Below are 21,139 nucleotides of genomic sequence, written 5' to 3'. Positions count from 1 at the left end.
GAAACCATTCCCATTTGATATTAACTAGAAAAACTATATTAAGAATTATTACTGCTTTATTTTTCTTGGGCTTACTGTCTGTAATTCCTTTATCCCAGAAGAATGACAGCTTTTAAAGTGTGCCCATATTAAATTCAAATTTTAAAAGACAACAAATCTATGCTGTGCTATAAGATTTTGTAATTTCAACATTTAATTATCTATTTAAAAGCACATGAACAGGAAAACGGTTTTTAAAATATTAGCTTCCAAACACAGACTTCAGATATTTTGAATTATTTCTCACTGTCCCTACAGATTTCACAGTCTAGCACTTACTCTTTGTTTAGAATTAATTTAAGGAGATAGAGGTCTTCCTTTATGAAATGTTTTGCAATCTGAGACTGAAAATCTTTGCTTCATTCTCTTTGTAAAAAAAAACACTTAGTCACCCATTACTCAACTAGGGAGACCTCTACTGAGCAAAAAACCCTAAAATATCCATGATACTGACACCAGATGCTTAGTGAAAAAACAAATAAAAATCAAGAGAAGACTTCTCCTCCCATCCCCACTCTCACTCTGGGATTTAATCTCTATAAAGACTGAATGTTTGCTTCATCCTTGTTAATTCTTTATTTTCAAAATATCACTTTCCACTCTTACCACAACTGTTTTTATTGCTCTCTGCATTAACCTATTGGCCTCTATTTTTCCTCTATTTGTTTTATTCTGAAATAAATTAATAAAACAACTTAAAATGGAGGCAGAGATCTTTTTTGCATACAGTGTTTATGATTTCTTGGAGATGGTCAAAACTTTCCATCTAAGTAGCATTCAGTAAACTCTTAGGTAAAAATTCTTAAAAAGCAATTAAGAAATAAATGTTGATTCCATACATGGTACCATCCTTTACAAATATTTGTGAAATCCAAAATTGGAGATGGAGGGTGTTTTGGAAATAAAGTAAGCAGGACTTATATTTAAGAACACATACTTTAATAAAAACAGTATTCACAGATTACTTCTATAATACTACTGTAGAAAAATGTGCATACTAAAATCTTTTGCCATTTAAGAAGGCAATATTGTTCATTACCTTTTGTAACATTTTCTGAAACAATTCCTATGTTCTGAGAAGCATATATGCAGACATTATATCATCCATAGCTCACATGTAGAGGTCAACATTGAATAGTACACATCCTACGTTCAATGCCTGTGACTTACCTAATAAAACTGTTCAAAGGTTTTGTAATTAAATATTAGGATAGATAGTCAGTGCTGTAACTAATTAAATATGATATATCTTTAGCAATTTTAAACTTAATTTAGTCTCAACTAGTCTCAGATTGTTTAGATTCTATGTATAGTCAGTGGAGATTATCTAATTGTAAAATTCTCAACACATAAAACAATTTCACCTATGTTTGACATTTCTCTTTCAAGAACTCATTATTTGCTCCTCTTTTTGATGCTTACCTATATAGGGAGTGTAGACAACAACAATTTTATATCAGAATAAAATTATGTGCTTTGGTCCGAAATAATTCTTAATTTTTATATTTGTGGTAACTACTAGGGACAGATTTTTCACGGAGGCTATAATACAAATCTTGAATTCCAATGAAGTCAACTAATTTAAACTTGCTAGTTCAACTCTGTAACTTACAGACAGGCAGATGCTTTTACCATCTGCACATGTGAATTGTTAAGTCAGTCCTTTTTTTTTTTTTTTTTTTCTCATTCACCAATTCTACTTTATTTGGAAAAGCACAAAGATTAATTGCTATGTCTAGACTGATCTAAAAATACATTTACTATGCAGTTCAACACAGTTCCCAATGCGGATGAGGAAATATTTAGAGCCACTGAACTTCTAGTGAGTCCAATAATGGTTACTGTAAGTGAGTTTAATGTCTGTCAAAATAATTAAGTATAAAGTTGCTGGAAGTAAAAGAAATCATGCCTTATTTTAAGAGCCTACAATATAAATATCTGTATCAAGATTGTCACTCTGTTATCTGCAGATCCTGTAGAAAAAAAAAAAACAAAACATTTTTAAGGACTCCAACCTTCTGATCTGATTTGCATCCAATGTTTAGGATGAGACATCATTTGCTAACAGTTTTTAATTTTTGTGGCCTATAAATACATGGATATAAATGTATGTTTTGTTTAAAGTTCTGGAGGGGAAAGAAGATAGGAAATTGGAATAAATCAATCTGTGGCTTCTAACTTCAACTGTCACCAAAATATTTGCTTTCTTATGTTTCTAGTGTTACCAAATTAGTAAAGTAGTTATAACTGGATGAGATGCATTTGTCACTGAACTTGTTTTGTTCAGGGTTAACTTAAACCTTTAGTACATCAGTAAAATTGAATAAGGATATTTTAAAAATAAACAGTATAGCAGTAAAATCCTTAAGAACATTGTTTACTTCCCTCTTTGTTTCTTGCACCTGCTGAACTTATTCCTGATAGAAGAATAACATTCCTAATTGCACACAAAAACCTTGTTTAAGTTATATGAGTGTTGAAGTTCTCAATTATTCAGCCCTCACTCACTATGAAGTGATAATTAGGCATTAAAAGCTAAGTGGATTACTGTGGAGATCTCTCCTGACATCCATTTAACACTTAATCAGATCTTAATACTATAAATTATGCATTTCTCAGCAGTATTCAGATTCTAATAAATTTTATAGCAGTTTGGAGTTACTAGGTTTTCATGACCTCACTGTGGCAGTGAAAAGTTGCAAAGTTTGCTTAAAAGATTCAGTTTTTTATAAGGATTTCAGTTTTATACCAAAATAACTCTTTAACCTAGTTTGATCTATGCTAATGTTTATTCACAAGGGCTTTTTGAACAATTCAATTTCACCTTCATGAATAAATATGAAAAAATGGATCAAAAATCTTTATTGAATGGGGCCAAAGTTTTCTTCCAGCTTTCTTTTCCCAGTGTTACTTTCCTTACCTTAGTAAAATTAATGGGAAAAAAATAACATTTTCTAGGAGGTAACATAACTTCCTAGATGCATTCAGTTCATTTTTTATTTAAAACATCTATTAACTATTTTAGCCTTTCTTTATGCCAATTGTATTCCATAAAATCATATTTTATCTCTTCTCCTGGCTCCTTTTTTTTTTTTTTTTTAAACTATTAATCACAGTAATATCAGATTTGTTTGAGAGTTTAGTTTTTTTTGAAAGATTTAGTTACCTTTAGTACCAGTACAAAGTGAGTAAATTGAAATTTTGTTAATGTAAGCTCAACTTGTCCATAGCTGTCTATATAATGTTATTTATTGCATTATTGTAAAAAAAAAAAAAAAAAAAAAAAAAAAAATTGAAGCATCTAATTTCCTATTGCCTATATTTTTTAAATTTCAAAGCATGCATATAATTTTTATAAATGTTTAAGTTGTTAAAACCTTATGCAAGGTTTTAAGCAATATTGCAGAAAGATTATTTAAAGTAATGGACATTTTACCAATGTTATTAGTATGGTTTCATTACTTTGTTGCATTTTTGTTTGTTTTTATGTACATTAAATTCATTCTTAACCTTGGTAAGATTTTATTTTTTTTTTCAACCCCAGGAGAATTCTGCAAGGTGCAAATTGATAACTGCAATTCCAGTTCATGTGAAAATGGAGGAACATGTGTTAACTATGAGGACCATTTTAAGTGCATTTGCCCCATGGGTGAGTCAATGCAAATTTATAGTGTTTTCTGAGCAGAACAAGAAAATGCCATTGAAATATCTAAGTTTTATAGAAGAAATATAAAAATTATTTTAAAAGTAGTGATATATCTGAATGTCTGCAAATAATATTTTATGTAAAATCTCTCTTTTTTCTTTGTATAGGAAATGAAACTGCCAAATTACTTTAGTAGAGTGGTATTAACTGCTAACACCATGAACAGACACAATGTCAATATTGTGAATGAACTGTGATTAAACATTCTCTTTGTGGTGTAGGTTTTGAAGGTGAAAGATGTGAACTGGATATTGACGTCTGCCTACTCTACAATATAAGCTGTGCCCCAGGAGCAGTGTGCATGAATAAATCTCATGGATTTAATTACACATGTTTATCACCATGTATTAGAAACACAAAGGTAGGATAAAGTTATATATTCCCTCCAGTGTTTTTGGGAAACCAAACAGGTTATTCTAATTGCAGTGAGCTGACATTACCCACAGCTTATCTAAACAAAATACAAATACTCATTCTCATTATATTCTTATGCTAGCCTTCTTTCCCGTGTAACACATGAAACCAAAAATGCATGACATGACTAGTCTAACCACCACCAAACAAACTTCATGCTGTCTGAGCTCTGCCTGTCTTATTCATTATAGGTTTATTTCTTGGTATCTTCTGCTCCTTACTTTCTGCTATGTAGTGAACCTTCTAAGAACTGCTAAAAATTCCTTGAAATGACTTGATGTGCTTAAAACTTATTAGAGAGAAGGCTGATGATGAAACGATGCATAGAGAGAAGGACAAAAACTGCATTTCCACAGACAAGGTTAAAAACCACGATCAGACAAACAACAAAAATTAAAACAAGACTAACTGTTCTGCAAGGAAAGTTTCTGCTAGGAAAGTTTCTGCAAGGAAAGATGACAAAAGGTTGAGAGATGACTGTCAGTTGATGAAAGACTCAACATGAGCCGGCAGCATGCACTTGCAGCCCAACAAAACCAACAGTATCCTGGGTTGTATCAAGAGTTGCTTGACAGCAGTTCATGGAAGGTGATTCTGCCCTTCTACTCTGCTCTCATGAGACCCCACCTGGAGTACTGTGTCCAGTTTTGTGGCTCCCAACATAAGGACATTGAGCTGTTGGAGAGGGTGCAGAGAAGGGCTACAAAGACAATCAGAGGGCTGGAGCACCTCCCCTCAGGGGAGGTGCTCAGGAGGTCAGGCAAAGAAAGCTGGGGCTTTTCAGCCTAGAAATGAGAAAGCTTATGGGGGGACCTTATAGTGGCCTTTCAGAACCTGAAGGGGGCCTACAGGAAAGCTGGGGAGGAACTTTTTATAAGGACAAGTAGCAACAGGATGAGGGAAAATGGATTTAAACTGAAAGAGGGTAGATTTAGACTAGATATTAGGAAGAAATTCTTTACTGTGAGGGTGGTGAGACAGTAGAACATGTTGCCCAGTGAGGTTGTGAATGCCCCCTCCCTGGGAGCATTCAAGGCGAGGCTGGATGGGGCTTTGTGCAACCTGGTCTATAGGGAGGTGTCTTTGCCTGCAGCAGGGGGTTGGAACTAGATGATCTGAAAGGTCCCTTCCAACACAAACCATTCTATGATTCTATGATATAAAAATGTAATTGGAAAATTGAGTTAGATGCTGATAATATTTAGGTCAAAATTGCATCCAGTATGCATGCAGACGTATTTAAGAACTTTATTTAGTATATCCTCCTCACTTCCCTTTAGTGACCCCTTCAGTTAAGTCATTGGTTTGGATGATATTCCTAATTCCACCATAACAGGGTAGAGTATAGGCCCAGACCCTTGAGTTACAGAGATTTTGGTATATGATAAAGTGAAATATTGCAGCGCCTGTTCATTATGATAGCTATTTTACCAGCTATGTAGAGAATGCCATTTACCCCTTCCAAACAGCTGCTTACACATGATAACCAGTGTTTCAAAAGCTTAATCAATTCTTTTATTGAAATACATTCCACATAACAATATACTATATGGAGCAAACAATGCATTTATGAAGAAGCAGTTAACATTTATGTCACCTTGAAGTCTATGAGTACACACTCACCAATGACTACAAAATGTATTACTGAAATACCCACTAGCTCAAAGGTTTGCATTTAAATTGTTCAGCATCTGGTAAATTTTAACAATTTCATAATTTAAATTGTCATACTGAGTGCAAATTTATTGTACATGGCATAACATTATAATGATATAATAATTATTATGACTAGTTAGGATGGGAAGTGATGGTGTGCCAAGGATGCTGATGAGAGCTACTGAAACATTTTATTGTAATACTCGCTTTAAAACCCTCAGATATTTAATTTGTTTAACAAACATTACATAGACTGTGTGAACTATACATGCACAAGTATCTATCTCTTTATATTCCCATTCCACAGGCCACTTGTTTTAGCCATAATGCCAATAACTAGGAAATTTTCTAACAGGAAAGGGAACTAAAACAAAGGAATTATATGCCTTTTTTTTTACTTGTTTTCTTCACCTGTGGAATATACAATATTATATTTATAGTACTATTCTCTTGCTTGAAAAAGTAAGCCTTTTTTTCAGTTTTTTTTCCATTTCCATTTGTACCTTAGATATGCTGAACTGCTTTGACTCAGTTTGTGCAGTCAGCACAGTAAATCAAAAAGAATGTTAATATTTCTCATGTAAATATAAGTCACTGGGGTTCTTTTATCTTTTTATAAACATAGAATGATACTAACATGAACTTTTTTTTTTTTCCCACTGGCATAACATTTAAAGTGTTTATGTTGTTTTTCTTTGAAATAAATCTACTCAGTATGACATCAAAAGGAAAAATGAAAATATTCCTGTCTCATTAGAATGTAAGATATATGTTATATCCCCCACCATTTTTATTAATAGGAATTCATAGAGAATTGCTAAGAACAGCAGAAATAACAAATAAATTTATTGCAACGTTAGTCCAAGGTGGAGTAGGCAGAAGAGTAAGCTTTACTGTGCCTTACAGCATAGCTATAGGAATAGGCTAATGCCTTAATTAAAATCTTATATATCTCTAAAAGAAAGAGACAGTTCCCTTTAGTATTACATCAGTTTAATTTTTTCTTTTGTTATCAAAACATATGACAACTGAGTAGAGAAACAGGCCAGTGAGTTGTCTGATTAAATTCATCCTTCAAAAACATACAGTAGGGATAAGCTAAATAGACATTTACTATCAAAATCATTGTCAAAGCTGGTAGCCATATCTCAGGTGTTAGTATGACAGCCAGTTAGTGAACTGTGTGCATTTCTGATTTTCCACATGCATTTAGTTGGTTGCTCACTACAGGCTAATAGCTGTCATACCTGAACAATATTCATTTCTTCAGCAGAGGTTAGCATGGTGTCCACAGGACATTCCTGGTATTTATTGTTTGAGGTTCTGCACTCACAAAATCATCTATGTCAAAAACAGGCAATGACAAACTTTGAAAAGATTCAGGCAGACATGCAAGTGTCAGTAGATAAACAATAATACAGAGATTTTGAAAAATACCAAAACATCTACATTGTTAAAAAAATTATCCTGTCTTGCAAGAGAAATGATTGGTGCCATAATTTTAAAGTGATTTCAACATAAACACGTCATCAGCTACTTGAATGTATGTGTTAAGCAATAGGACTAGAGGGTCCACTCTGAAGGAGTGGTCAGGCACTGGAATGGGCTGCCCACGGAGGTGGTTGAGTCACCATCCCTGGAGGTGTTCAAGAAACATTTAGATTTTGTACAAAGGGACGTGGTCTAGTGGAAAATATTGGTGGTAGGTGGATGGTTGGACTCGATGATCCTAGAGGTTGTGTATTAACTGTTGAGTCACGGCCTGATTGAGTACCTGGGGAAAGGACTGGGTTGGCCTTGGAAGCACAGGTGACGACAATTCAACTGTGTGATTGGATGCCTGGCTCTTCTTCTCTTAGACCCCATTTAAGGGCTGACTGCCACGGTGGATGGATCTCTGATTGGAGATCTGTCCTTTGTGATGTTTCCCTGTAAGCCTAGATCTTCAGAGACTGATGAGCAGTCCTTCTTCCTTCCTTCCTTTCCATTACATTTGTTCCTCTGGCATTACACCTCTTATACCACCTTTCCATCATGTTGATCTTTCTGAATGTTACAGAAATCTTTTCCAATCTTAGTGATTTTATGATTCTAAAATTCTATGAAAAGGGGAAAATGTTACTATTTCAGTGTTTTTCAATTTTTGTCTAGAATAGGTTTTTAGTGAGGTAGGATACTGATGTAATAATATAGGCCATTCCCTGTGTTACTCTGCTATTGTACCTTGCACATACAGTTGAACTACTGTATGTAGACGCCAAAAAGAAACTGTTCCTAATGAGAATTTCTTATAAATGTGACCACAATGCCAGAGTGTCATTTGCCAGAAACATAAAACTTCAGTATTTTATGTCAAATTTCAAGCATAGTGTACTTATTTATGTCTGCCTACATTAGTAAGTGGAATGTAAGGACAAATTGACAGAGAGAAACAGTTTTCGCTGAAGATCATGATTCTGCACTGAATACATCTCAGGTTGATTTTTTTAGACTAGATCCAGACTGGTGCCATGGGCTGAATTATTGTCCAGAACATGTTGGGTATGATTGCAAAATGCATTTTTTTCAAAGTATTTTTCTGTGAGCTGAACAATCACAAACTACCCAGCTATATTTGCAGTTAGAGTTGTATTTCCCACCTTCTGAATAAGAATATTTACTTGCTCAATGCATACTTACAGGCACTCCAACTTTCATATTTGTCATGGTCCTCATATTGGCATGCTCTGCAAGTTTATGAAAACTCTGAGGCACATCTGTAAAAGTAAAGCAATCATATTAATTATGGAATTATGATATAAAATATAGATGGTTGTTTCTTTCTTTTACCTTGATATTTTTAGCAAATATTTCTTGAAAATTAAACGTTTACATTTTAGTGTGTTTTTTGTTTATTGATTGGTTTAAGGAAATCATTTTATCTACCTGAAGTATCATTAATCTAGGAAAGAACACAGAGTAGATGAATCAAAATTACACTTTGAGAAAAATATGAGTATCTGTGTGCAGTTGCGTTTGCAGTAACAGTGTCTGAAGATTGTAATAGCTATATGCCTGAAATGTGTCAGATTAAATAATAATAATAAAAATCAGTTTCATTTAAACTGTAGGGAAATCTAAGAAAAGTATTCAGGGAGAACTGTTAGGAAGTAATTACTGCACTGGGATGAGATTCCTCAAACACATGGTGTTGTCTCTAACGGTGGACAATACGTCACGTGGAGAATACACAGCCATGTATGTGGAGTTACTTGCCTTACTGTAAAGCTAAAATAAAAAGAAGAATAAAATGTAATCATGTAACAATTAATTATCTTTCCTTTCTGTAGTAACATTTCCTGTTTGAAGGAACTGATTCTGCTTACTTTTTTAATCAAGGCAACATGCTAAGCTATGTTTATTGACAGTATAAGCAGTATCATCACAGAAGTGTGATGAGACAGAGCACCACAGTCCTTTTTTATCATCGCTTAAACAGTAAGATTTGTGTTTAATTCTAGCTATGAAGAAGGTTGACTTTGGGGAAAAAAAAGATATTGGTGGGAGTATACAATTCTTTCCAGAAGTTTTTTTGTTTGTCTGTTTGTTTTTAATTTAGAAGTATTTACTCTATAAAAATGTGACAAGCAAATTTTCTGAGAGAAATTAGAAAAACACAATGTGCAGGCTTTTACTTTGATTTTACTATCAGATTAATTTAGCATTAATTTCTCTTAAAATCCTTTATCATCTTAGCAGAAAGTATTCAAGATTTAAACTGATAGAAAATTAACTTTTCAGATAGAGAAAACTTATAATTAGATTACATGCAAAAAATATATTTCATTGATTTAATTCAAATGTAAAGCTGTTGCAGTTGCACTAAAATCTTAAAGAACAGCAGCTTCACAGTATAAACTATTGAACAACATTAAATTAAAGAGGATATTGAAATATAACTTTAGTCTTAATTTTCTAAGGTTTTTCTAAATTACATTATAGATTCATAGAATGGCTTGGGTTCAAAAGGACCACAATGATCATCTATTTTCCCCCTATGTGTAGGGTTGCCAACCACTAGACCAGGCTGCCCAGAGCCACTTCCAGCCTGGCCTTGAATGCCTCCAGGGACAGGGCATCCACAGCCTCCTTGGGCAATGTGTTTCAATGTGTCACCATCCTCTGAGTGAAAAACTTCCTCCTAATACCTAGCCTAATCCTCCCCTGTCTTAGTTTAAAACCATTCCCTCTTGTCCTATCACCACGCAACCTTGAATACAGCTGTTCGCTGTCCTGTTTATATGCTCCTTTCAAGTATTGGAAGGTCACAATTAGGTTTCCCCAGAGCCTTCTCTTCTCCAAGCTAAACAAGCCCAGTTCCCTCAACCTGTCGTCATAGGAAAGGTGCTCCAGCCCTCTGATCATCTTAGTGGTCCTCCTCTGGACCTGTTCCAAGAGCTCTGAGTCTTTCTTGTACTGGGAGCCCCAGGCCTGCACACAGTACTCAATATATTAAAATATGTTAATACAAGGCCTGGGTACACTTTATGAAGAAGACATTTAGGATTTAAAAACACTGTTAGCGTTAACAACATTTGTGCTAACAATTTTGTGATTTTGTTCTACTTTTTACCTTCTTATAAGTCTTAGTACTGCAATGGATTCATTTAACTGAGTTCCCAGTTACTTACAGTTTATAGCCCATAATTTACATGATCACATTTTTGGTTTTTTTTAATGGAGGAAATCTTAGAGCTTACCTAATCTACAAGTAAGTAGAAAGATATAAAAATTAAATCAATGGGAGTTGAATGTACTTAACTCCACAGTCACTTTTTCACAGGTAGTCAAATTAAATATCGTTATCCTAAAGCAAAGATTAATGCTATACTTGACCAAGTATGTGCAAACATCAATGAGTGGAACAGGTTTTTAGAATAAAATTAGGTGTTGAAAACTGTTACTTTTTCTTGAGTATAAGGTTTTTTGTTTCTTTTTTTAAAAAAAAAAAAGTTGATGAAATAGTAAGGCTCAGCATTTTTATTTAAGCAGAAGTGCTTAATTAAAAAATTAAGAGACATTGATCAAAAAAGTGAATACTTCTAAGACTGTACACATACAACATTTCTTTGTGTTGATGTAGAGCTGTGCTCCTCTTCAAGTAGTCGTCCATTTGAAAAAGAATTCCAAGTTATGTCTAAAATTCAGGACTGAGAGCACAGCAAAAATCTCTCAATTTTCAGGTCAATTTAAAACTTAATCAAAGACAAATGAATTTTACAGGATTTCTGGCAAGAACTGTTATTATTACAAATCTTAATGGCATTTTAAAGAGATTCAGACTCAATCAAACTGAAGTGTTAGTGCATTAGCTCATCTTCAAGACACCATTTTCTTTAGAAACCAATTGATTAGAAAAAGAGGTCTTAATTGCTTTGAAAAGAAAATGCAATTATCCATTTTTACTCCTGCAAATTTTTCATGGAAATGAAGGTACACCTCAAATGAAAATAAAGAAAAGAGTGTTTATTTTTTACTTAGAAGTTTCTGTAATGTTTGGAAAATACAGTGGACGCTGTTTTACTAAGCGATGTTAGGAGGGAAAAAAAAAAAAAAAAAAGCTAAGAGAAGTGTTTTTCTGGCTTAGTGTTATTACTTTTGCATTATACGCACACTGAAGGAGAACATAAAGAGATATTTATACTGTGATGTATTACACGGATGTGTTCAAAGGAGGGTTATGTGTAGGTTCAAAGTAGGGTTATGGATGGATTCAAAGGAGGGGTGAGGGTATGCAAGGCATATGGGGAGCGGCTGAGGTCCCTCGGTGTGCTCAGCACAGAGCACAAAAGCTGAGGGGAGGCCTGATGGCGGCTGCAGCTCCTTACAGGGAGCCGAGGGGCAGCGCTGAGCTCCGCTCTGTGTGACAGCGACAGGGCCCGAGGGAACGGCATGGAGCTGCGTCAGGGGAGGGCAGCGGGGGGTTAGGGACAGGGCTGCACCAGTGGGTAGTGGGCACGGTCCTGTGCTGATGGAGTTCAAGAAGCATCTGTGCAGCACTCTTCTTATTTTTATTTTATTTTATTTTATTTTATTTGGTTCCTCTTATGTGAAGCCAAGAGCTGGAATCAGCAATACTTGCGGGAGTCTCCCTTCTAACACAGAATATTCTGTGATTTCATGATATATCAGTATCTATAAATCTATTGAAATAAACAGGTTCAAGGTTGTGAATCAGAATCATTATGAAAATTGTGGATCAAAATCATTATGAAAAGCTTTATTTGTTTTTCTTGATGACCACAAATTAAATTAAATTACATCTCTGTTTTAAATGCAGGAATGGCTGCAGATGATGTCACTAACACCTCTCCTAAAATGTTTATATTCTAAAGTGAATTAGGATAAATGTCACTGTTAAATTGAATCATGAGTGGGTTTTACCAATTAATTAATTGATACATTGATTTAGTAGCATTCAGTATTTTACATTCTCAGGATGTAAAATGTCTTGTGATACTATGATTTTTAACAAATAATAAAATATTAAATAGCAGTCTTTGTAATCATTGATTATTCAGTTAAGCTCTTTTGAGAAACAAAGAAACTAAACCAGCATCAAATCAACAGTCAACATCTAGAGAAAAGCCTCTTCATATTTTCTTGTAATTCTTATGTTCAGGTGTGTGCAAATGGAGGTAGCTGTTACTATGATGAAGACAACCAAAGATCTCACTGTGTTTGTGCTCTTGGGTGGACAGGACAAACATGCCTGGAGAATATTAATGACTGTGAGATAAACCAGTGCCAACATGGAGCCACATGTGAAGATGAAGTGAATAAATACAGGTATTGATGTGATGTTAGAAGTTTATTAAGCACTCTTGGATAAGATAGACTGTTTTGTCTGAACAAAGGAAAGTGTCACAAATATTTATATTTCTGGACAAGGAAAATATACCAGCAAAATCTCAAAAAAATAAACCATCCACTTTAGCAAATGGTAAACACTTCCAGGAGCCTGAGTGTGACATGGAATAATTTTTCTTATAAAATCTGAATGATAATTTTGAAGAAAATGGTTGAAATTTTGTGATTTTTTTTTTTTTTTTTTTAATATAGGCAAAACTGTCAAATACATGCTTTCCTTTGTGATCTGTAATATAGATATTTGAATATAAGACTGCAGTATAAACTAGAAGGAAGCATAATTTTTAAATTTTTAAGTAATTGTCATATTCTTTCAGTGGTGGCTTGTTATCGCATTGTGAAGACAAGAAAAACATGTAGGGTATCCAGCTTTGTTTCAACATCACTCTTCTCCCACTTTTAAACTGTTGCTTTCTACAAAGTGAGCTGTTACAGTTTTACAGATTGAAAAAGTGCATTTAACTGAAATTTTTCTAACTTTCTATTGACTCTGTTTGTCCTCTCAGTTTTAAAACTCTTGAAATTTTAAAACGGTAGTGGCATATAGTTGCACATACATTCAACATAAAGGGAATTTGAGTTCACCATGGGGAGCTGCTCTGGATGAAGGAGAGGCACTAGGTTTCAAGCCTTACAGCTGTGATACAGATAGAAATCCAAGCAATAGTAGATAACAAGAACAACATAATAGGAATAACATCTTGGAATAAAATCTTTTTTTTTAGTGAGCCTCCTCTTAGAACTAAAGTGGCCACAGTCCGATTTCCACAAAGCCTCTTATTAATCCAAATGAATTACTGCACTTCCAGCTGAGTCTGTGCTGTTTGAGATATTGTAACTAGATCTGAATGCATTTGAAGTGATATATTCCTCCAAAAAGCACACTTTTGTATTGATTTAGCTGCAGATATGATGAATGTGGCAGATTCCATGCAATAGGCCAACTTCATCCACATGCCAGAAGATGATCTTGACCACCACTAGTACCTGGAATCAAAACAGCAGTCAATAGAGAAATGACATGTGAATTCACCATTGAAGAAAAAGTTCAAGACACAGTCTTCAGTGGGTAAAGTGATGTGCACCATCTTTCAGAATAGGAAAAAGGTGATAAAGGTGATCCTTCCGGGTTTCCTAGAATCTGGACAAGGCAGCAATTCTGACTGATACAGGCTCAAATTTACAGTCAGGCTAGAGGAGAAAACAACCTTTTTCTTGTAATATGATAATGCCATGTCTCATACCAGTGTGAAGGCTGTGGAACACATTGCCAGTCTTGGTTGGACAGTCCTACCACACCCAGCAAATAGTCTGGACTTGACATCTTCTGACTTCCATCTCTTAGGGCCCATGAAAGATGCAGAAACACTAAATAAATGCAGTTAATCTGCTGGGCTCATCTTAAGAGTGCTTTCAATGGCAACATAGAAAATAGCTGGGTCATCTAGCAAAGATCAGTATAGATATATCTCCAGTCTGGTCCTTGGCTTTTCTCACTTGTTTTAAAGATGCATTAGTTGGCCACAGTTTACTCAGTGGCCAAAGTTCTACATCACTTCTGTGCAAGCAGTCTGAAAGTGCGCTGTGACAGCTGCTGTGCCTGGCTCATTAATGTGAACTTGCCTACCGACATAGCTGTTGCTATAGGTTTTAGGAGATAAAAAGTTATGTCTTACTGGTATTGTTAAGAAAACATTACAGCTACACTGTAACTGTCCATACTCCAGTGACATGTTACTCATTAGACTAAATTCCATGCCTGAATTATCTGAGTCTGTCCTTTACATTTATTTCATGGACATACTGAATTACTGTGCATTGTTAATAAGGTTTAGGCAATACAGTATCAGTATCCAGCAAAAACACAGTATATGCAGGAGTAAAGCAATCCACTACAGGGTAATTGTGTCTTTGGTTTGATTTCTATATTTATAGAAAAACAAACAAACAAACAAACAACAACACACTGAGATGTAGGTTTTCTTTCCTATGATATTTTACACTCAGATTTTCTTATGGACAAAAGAAGCACATACAAAGCTAAGAAATTACTGTCATTTCCAGTGATGTTTTAAGAGTGTGATGAATCTCGTTTTTAGTCTGGTGACCATAATCCATAATCCAAATTAACCCAGAAGGGCTCAAAAATAGTAGTTAAAATTGTTACACAAAATTTCATATTTACATTTTCTTTGGTGCCGTTCTCATCCTTTGTGTTAATCCAGTTTCTAAGGCTCACAGTCTTCCTTTAGAAATTAGATGGTGGGTGTTATTAGCTTCTGCAGATCTTTGCTGGATGTCCCCCCTCCCAGCAGAGCCATAGAGACCCATCGGAGAACTACAGCAGGGCAGCAGCTTAATCAGGTGAAACCCATCCCAAGCCAAGGCCAGGCTGACTCCTGCACTGCTGGTCCAGCTCACAGCTGAGGGGCTCCTACTGGTAAGGACAAAAACATGTTTAGTGAGCTAGAGATTCACTTACAAATACAAACATTGGTGCTGTTTGTACACCTGTGGTTACTGTAACGTACTGGGATATCCGTAACCACCCTTACACTAAGGGTGAACAATGACGTGAATAATACAAAAATATGAAAAAATTTGAAATACTAATATTTTAGTGATTGTAGTGATTCTTAATTTATTGGAGAGAAGCATTCTAGCTTTACAGCAAATGAAAACTGAAATCAGTTTATCATTGAAAGCTTTCGATATCGTGCTCAGTATTTTATTCATGTTGAAGTAATAACACAAGGTCATATTCATTAAAGCAAATGCTGACAGCCTTTTCCTACTACAAGTGTAAAAGTACCAATTGCTTAGAGATTACTGGTCTTCATATTACTTTTAGGACAGACAGGAAAATATATTTGAAGTTCAGCAATATGAGTGTTATACCAGCATGGTGTTTAACAGAAATGTGTTCAACACTCATTTTACAGACTGATGTAGAGGTGAAATGATAGCATAATTCAAACATCCTTCATAATTTAAAATATTATAAAAATGCTAGAGCTACAGATAAATGCAGTCAGATGCTGATAATCCATGATCCCATAGAATTTCAATTTTGTAATTATATGTTAAGTTTAAGAAACATTTAGAAATTAGATGGTGGGTGTTATTAGCTTCCACAGGTCTTTGCTGGGTGTCCCCCCTCCCAGCAGAGCCATAGAGGCCCATCAGGGAACTACAGCAGGGCAGTAGCTTAATCTGCTAGGCTGCTAATAGGACTTAATCTGGTGAAACCCATCCCAGACCAAGGCCAGGCTGACTCCTGCACTGCTTTACTGCATATCTGCTTAGTATAACTTACTGTTAGATGTTCAAAACATTAATGTCAGAAATAACTATTATTTTTCAATTCACAAAAAAATTAACAAAAAATACATTGACAATGTGACTAGTTTAGATTTTTACTTCACAAAAATAGTCTCCTTTTTTTTTCAAAAAAAAAAAAAAAGATAATCTATGAAGTACAGATTTAAATCAATGATTATTATTAATGTACTCATAACTGTCTTGGTCTTCATTGACTGTCCATTTGTGATGTTATGTATTAATGTTATTTGTAAAATTACAATTAGAATTTGAGGTCAAATATTCTGTTGTTTCTAAAGTATTTACTGAATTTCTATACCGTTATTGCTAAAACTCAACCTGCATTAGGATAGTAGATAAATGATTCTCAAAAATTCTCATTCTCAAATCATACCTGAATACTCAGTAGTAATTTAGATTATGAAGAGAACTTTAATACTCCTGTTTGTATTAACGAATATGTTGAACAAACAATAACAGAACAAAACCTCTTTCTGCAATACTAGTCTTATAGTCCACTGTTTTGAGCCACTGCCTCAGTTCTTGTCATGATTAACCATATACATCAGTCACTGAGCTTCATATGACAGGAAGATTCATATTTAAATTGGTTTTCTAACCTAGTATTACACTTAAAAAAAAAAAGAAAAAAAAAAAAGCCAGCTACTCTGTGTGCAAGAAAATAGCGATAGCCAAACTATGCAAAATTTTCTCACTAAATTCACAAGAGAATTTTAAGATTTTTGTTTTTCTTCAGCAATAACGTAGAATAAATGTCTAAACATATGAGAGCTTGATTTATCTGCTGCAAGAGATGACATATTAAATCCATAGGTATCTAGTTATAATTTCAGCTGGGAAACCAGGAAATTTCAGTCTCAGTTATTTTAGATACATTCAGCCACTGAAGTATTAAAGAAATTTGATATCATCACTGATAGCATGGAGTTGGAAACGTGAAACTGAAATTAGAACATTCTTCATTAATTCCGTTTCTGTATAACTCTTTTGTGATCTTGAAGATGAGCTACACTAGTAGTAAGAACAAGGACATTAAAGAAAATTCCTTCTTGCTATCCTTTCCAGAAAATCTTTAAGTTAAATGTTCTATTCATTATTATGGTGAGCTACATTTTCCAAGTATGATTGCACCCAAAAATAATTACTTAAAATGGTTTTTGTGTCTATAGTTAACTAAAAAAATAGAGTGATTAACTACATACAACTTCCTGAAGAGAGGTTGTGATGAGGAGGGGTTTGGCCTCTTCTCCCAGACAACAGAACCCAAGGAAATGGCCTCAAGTTGTACCAGAGGAGGTTTAGGTTAAACATAAGGAAAAACTTTTTCTCTCAGACAGTGGTCAGGCGCTGGAATGGCTGCCCAGGGAGGTGGTGGAGTTGCCGTCCCTGGCAGTGTTCAAGAGGTGTCTGGTTGAGGAGCTATGAGATATGGTTTAGAGGCTTGTGTTAGCAATGGTAATGGGAGAACAGTTGAACTGGATGAACTTATAGTTCCTTTCCAACTTTGTAATTCTATGATTTTATAATTCCATGATACTTTCCATACCAAAGTTTTACTGTTGGTCAGTATAGCTAGAGACCTAAAGATAACTAAAGTTGCACTTGCTTTGCATCTTCATGCTCAATGAGGATAACGATCTATGCAAATCAACATTTTTATTTAGCTATAATGCAACTCTGTGAGATAATCTGAGAGCTGTATTCCTTCCAAAAGGAACAGAATCACTTGGAGCCCTCAAGAAGGAAGAAAGCTTCATTCTTTGCGAAGGATTGGCTAAGGCCAGAATGAAAAATATGGTAGCTGCTCCTACTTGAGTAGGTACTGTAGTGCAGATGCAAGGGATCCATAAAGCAAAAGTGGTTGTGCTGAACAATTCTTAATCTCACTGAATTTACTACAAGCAATCTCCAGTTTGGCCCATCAGAAGTACATCTTCTGATTTAGTATCATCTGAAATAAATAAAATAAGTGCTCTGCCATGTGAAGTAGAACACTACAGTTTGGAACAGTCGGAACGCATGATAAAATTTTCTCCTCTTCTGACCTAAAATAGTTATATCAATGCACCTTCTGACAATGAAAAGCAGAAAACCAGGCTTGTTCTTATGAAATTTTTTCCGAGGGACCAGGAAGACACCTGAATTTTTCTGCAAGGATCCAGCTGAAAGAAAAGGAGATGTTATTCTTGTCAGGCATACACTTGAGAATATATATTTTTTTCTCGAGCTCCTCATTTTTTTAGATACTCTGAAGCTACTCTTGAATTTTCAGTACTAGCAGTACATATTATCTTGGAAGTAAAAAATAAAAATAAAAATAAATAATTGGTTTAAAGCTTAGGAGCTATTCATTTTACACATAACAGTTTCTTTACTCCTCTTTTTTTTTTTTTTTTCTTCAGAGGTATTTCCTCTGTATCGTGACAGATGGAGATCCCATGGTATCTATAGTTTGTACATAGATTAAGTTTTTTTGCTCTTCAAATTCTCTCTTGCCAAGAAGAGTTGCAGATAAAATTAAGAGCTTAACTGAACAGAGAAAAATATGTACCACTGGTGGTTTATAACTTCCTTAGTCCAAAAGTTATATTGCCGAAAACTTCTGAAAAAAGACATTCAAATCAGTTCCCATCATTCTGTCTTTCTGTATTCAGTCTTACATGGAGTCTTTTCCCTACTGAATTAAAATTGTCCTCTTGAAAATGTGATGGGAACATACAAATACTGAAATGGAAATTTCAAGAAGTCTAATATAAAAATGGAAGAATAGCAAGCAAAGAATGAAGGTAAAAGCCTCATAAACATTCACTTCTGAAAAAAAGTAGACTTTCTGCCAGATGGATTGGTACAGAAAATTGCTATAATCAAGGCTTCCTTAAAGTGTTTCCAGCTTCTAAATAATATCTCTGTGGATTGTGAATATCTAAGCTTATCAGCTGTTTCTTCCATTAAATAACACCTATAAACAGGATAAGGAAAGGAACAAGCAGGGAAAATATTGCTGAATATAAGAGTTTGGAATTTTGAATGTTACAGAATTTGGAATTCTGTAAGATGTTAATCATCTATGAAATAATAAAAGAATCCAATTTTGTTTACATTTATAAAAAAAAAAAAAAAAAAGAAGGAAGCATAGAAAGTCATCTCTAATTTTACATGTCATACCAAATTGTGGAAATAATAATCAGTTCAATTTCTTTGAAGTTATATTGAGTTTTTCTCCAGTTACAGACAGAAATTACAACCTTTGCATCTAATGGTAAAGCACATTTATATTGGTTTTATGTCTAAAGAAAGCAGGATGTTTCAAATTGTATTTATTTCTTTAAATAGAGATAAACTTGGTAAATCTCTATAATACAGTTTTTTTTTTCTCCTCACAGTGTTGTAGCAAGCAACTAACTCTTGTTACTACAAAAATCCTTAAAACCCATAATACTGGTAGCATATACTAGATTTTATTTGAATATTGTGATAGGAAATTTAATTTTAAATGCTGCTATTTTGCCCCATCTTAACTGTAATGATTGTGTTATTATCATGCAGTTCCATTAATATCAGAGATCATCTTTTTTAATCTTTTCAACAGGTGCATATGTCCCCTTGGTTACACTGGCACTTTCTGTGAAATTGATATAGACAACTGCATTGGAAACCAGTGCTCTGAGTATGGCTTCTGCCAGGACCACTTGCATAATTACAGCTGTATCTGCATGGTTGGATATGGAGGACCCTTCTGTGAAGTTGAAATTAATGAATGTTCAAGTTTACCTTGCAAAAATGGGGCTATCTGTATGAATCTAATTGGCAACTTTTCCTGCCGTTGTGCTGAAGGATTCAAAGGTAAGTTTTACTGGAAAGCCTTGTACTGCAAATGTGATTTTCCAACTATATTTCAACGATGTTTATAAGACCTTTTTATAAGAAATACGTGTATATATGCATGAGTATACATTTACATGTTTTTTACTTGTAAGAGTTTTAACTGAATTAGCATGGATATTCTTAGATTGAGTCTCTTAAGTACTTCAGTGAATCCTTCCTATACTAAATGTAAATTTCTGATCAGGAAATGTGATGCTGTTGTCAATAAAGTGTTGGTCATGTTCCAGTACACAATTTTAATTGTGTTAGTTTAGTTTCCCTATTAGGCAGCTTAAGGTGTTGTAGATTTAGTCACAAACACAAATTCAGAGTATCCTGATGGGAATTAATGTTTTCATACAGAACAGGAAAATCCAATCATGAGGAGGGATGAGATCAACAGTATCATTACTCTGTTTCAATACACAGCTACATATAAATGAGCTGTTTAAACAATCTCAGAAAAGACAAACAAGTATTTTAGAGCATCTGCCAATCTTACACATCTGTTCTAAGATAAGATATTTCAACACTGGATTAGATGAGTTCCATAATGCTAATAATGGTTTTTTGTTTTTTTAATAATAATTTTCTGTTTTGCGTAAATGCTTGACACTCTGATTTCTGAAAAAAACTGAATATCTTGGATACAGGTTTCTTACCAATACAAATATACATATTTACTGTGAGGTATGCTATCACTACCAATGATTAACATAAATAGTATAATAGGCAGACTGTTATCTGTACTAGTTGATAATTAATGGGTTTTTTAATCTTTAATTTACAATTTATTCTTATAAATTAGTGAGGGTACTTGCTCCAGTTCAGAGAGACATTTAAAGCATGTGTAACACTACGAAGCTGCTGAACATCTGTAGAGACCAAACAGTGGATGAAGGCACAGTGAGGTGCTGGGTGGAGCATTTCAGCAATAAAAACAACATGAAAACAAATCATGCTCCAGGCAGCCATGCACAGCTGTCACACCACAAAATGAAGAGTGTCTCAACCAGCTCATCTGCATGAATCAACAGATTGTGGCCACAGAATTGTGTACTGAGCTGAATATCAGTTTCAATGCATTGGAAATGATGCTGGCAACATTGGAATATTGTAAAGTCTGTGCTCAGATGTGTCTCATGTAAGCTCAAGCAGGAAAAGAGTGAACACCACATTGAAGTTTGTCAAGCCCTGTTGAGCTGAAGG

The 21,139-nt window shown here is 34.5% G+C and overlaps 1 protein-coding gene across 1 annotated transcript; it reads left to right on the top strand.

Moving 5' to 3' along the window:
• Positions 1–3,684: 3,684 nt before the first annotated feature.
• On the top strand, positions 3,685–20,773 carry LOC128078570 (protein eyes shut homolog). Its single transcript, XM_052679317.1, has 5 exons — positions 3,685–3,688; positions 3,967–4,106; positions 12,477–12,643; positions 19,656–19,909; positions 20,739–20,773. The coding sequence occupies exons 1-5, from the start codon at positions 3,685–3,687 to the stop codon at positions 20,771–20,773; spliced, it is 600 nt and encodes a 199-aa protein (XP_052535277.1).
• Positions 20,774–21,139: the final 366 nt, after the last annotated feature.

This window comes from Tympanuchus pallidicinctus, unplaced genomic scaffold (assembly GCF_026119805.1).
Source record: "Tympanuchus pallidicinctus isolate F22 unplaced genomic scaffold, pur_lepc_1.0 scaffold1, whole genome shotgun sequence".
Taxonomy (NCBI): domain Eukaryota; kingdom Metazoa; phylum Chordata; class Aves; order Galliformes; family Phasianidae; genus Tympanuchus; species Tympanuchus pallidicinctus.
This window is presented reverse-complemented; position numbering and strand designations above follow the sequence as displayed.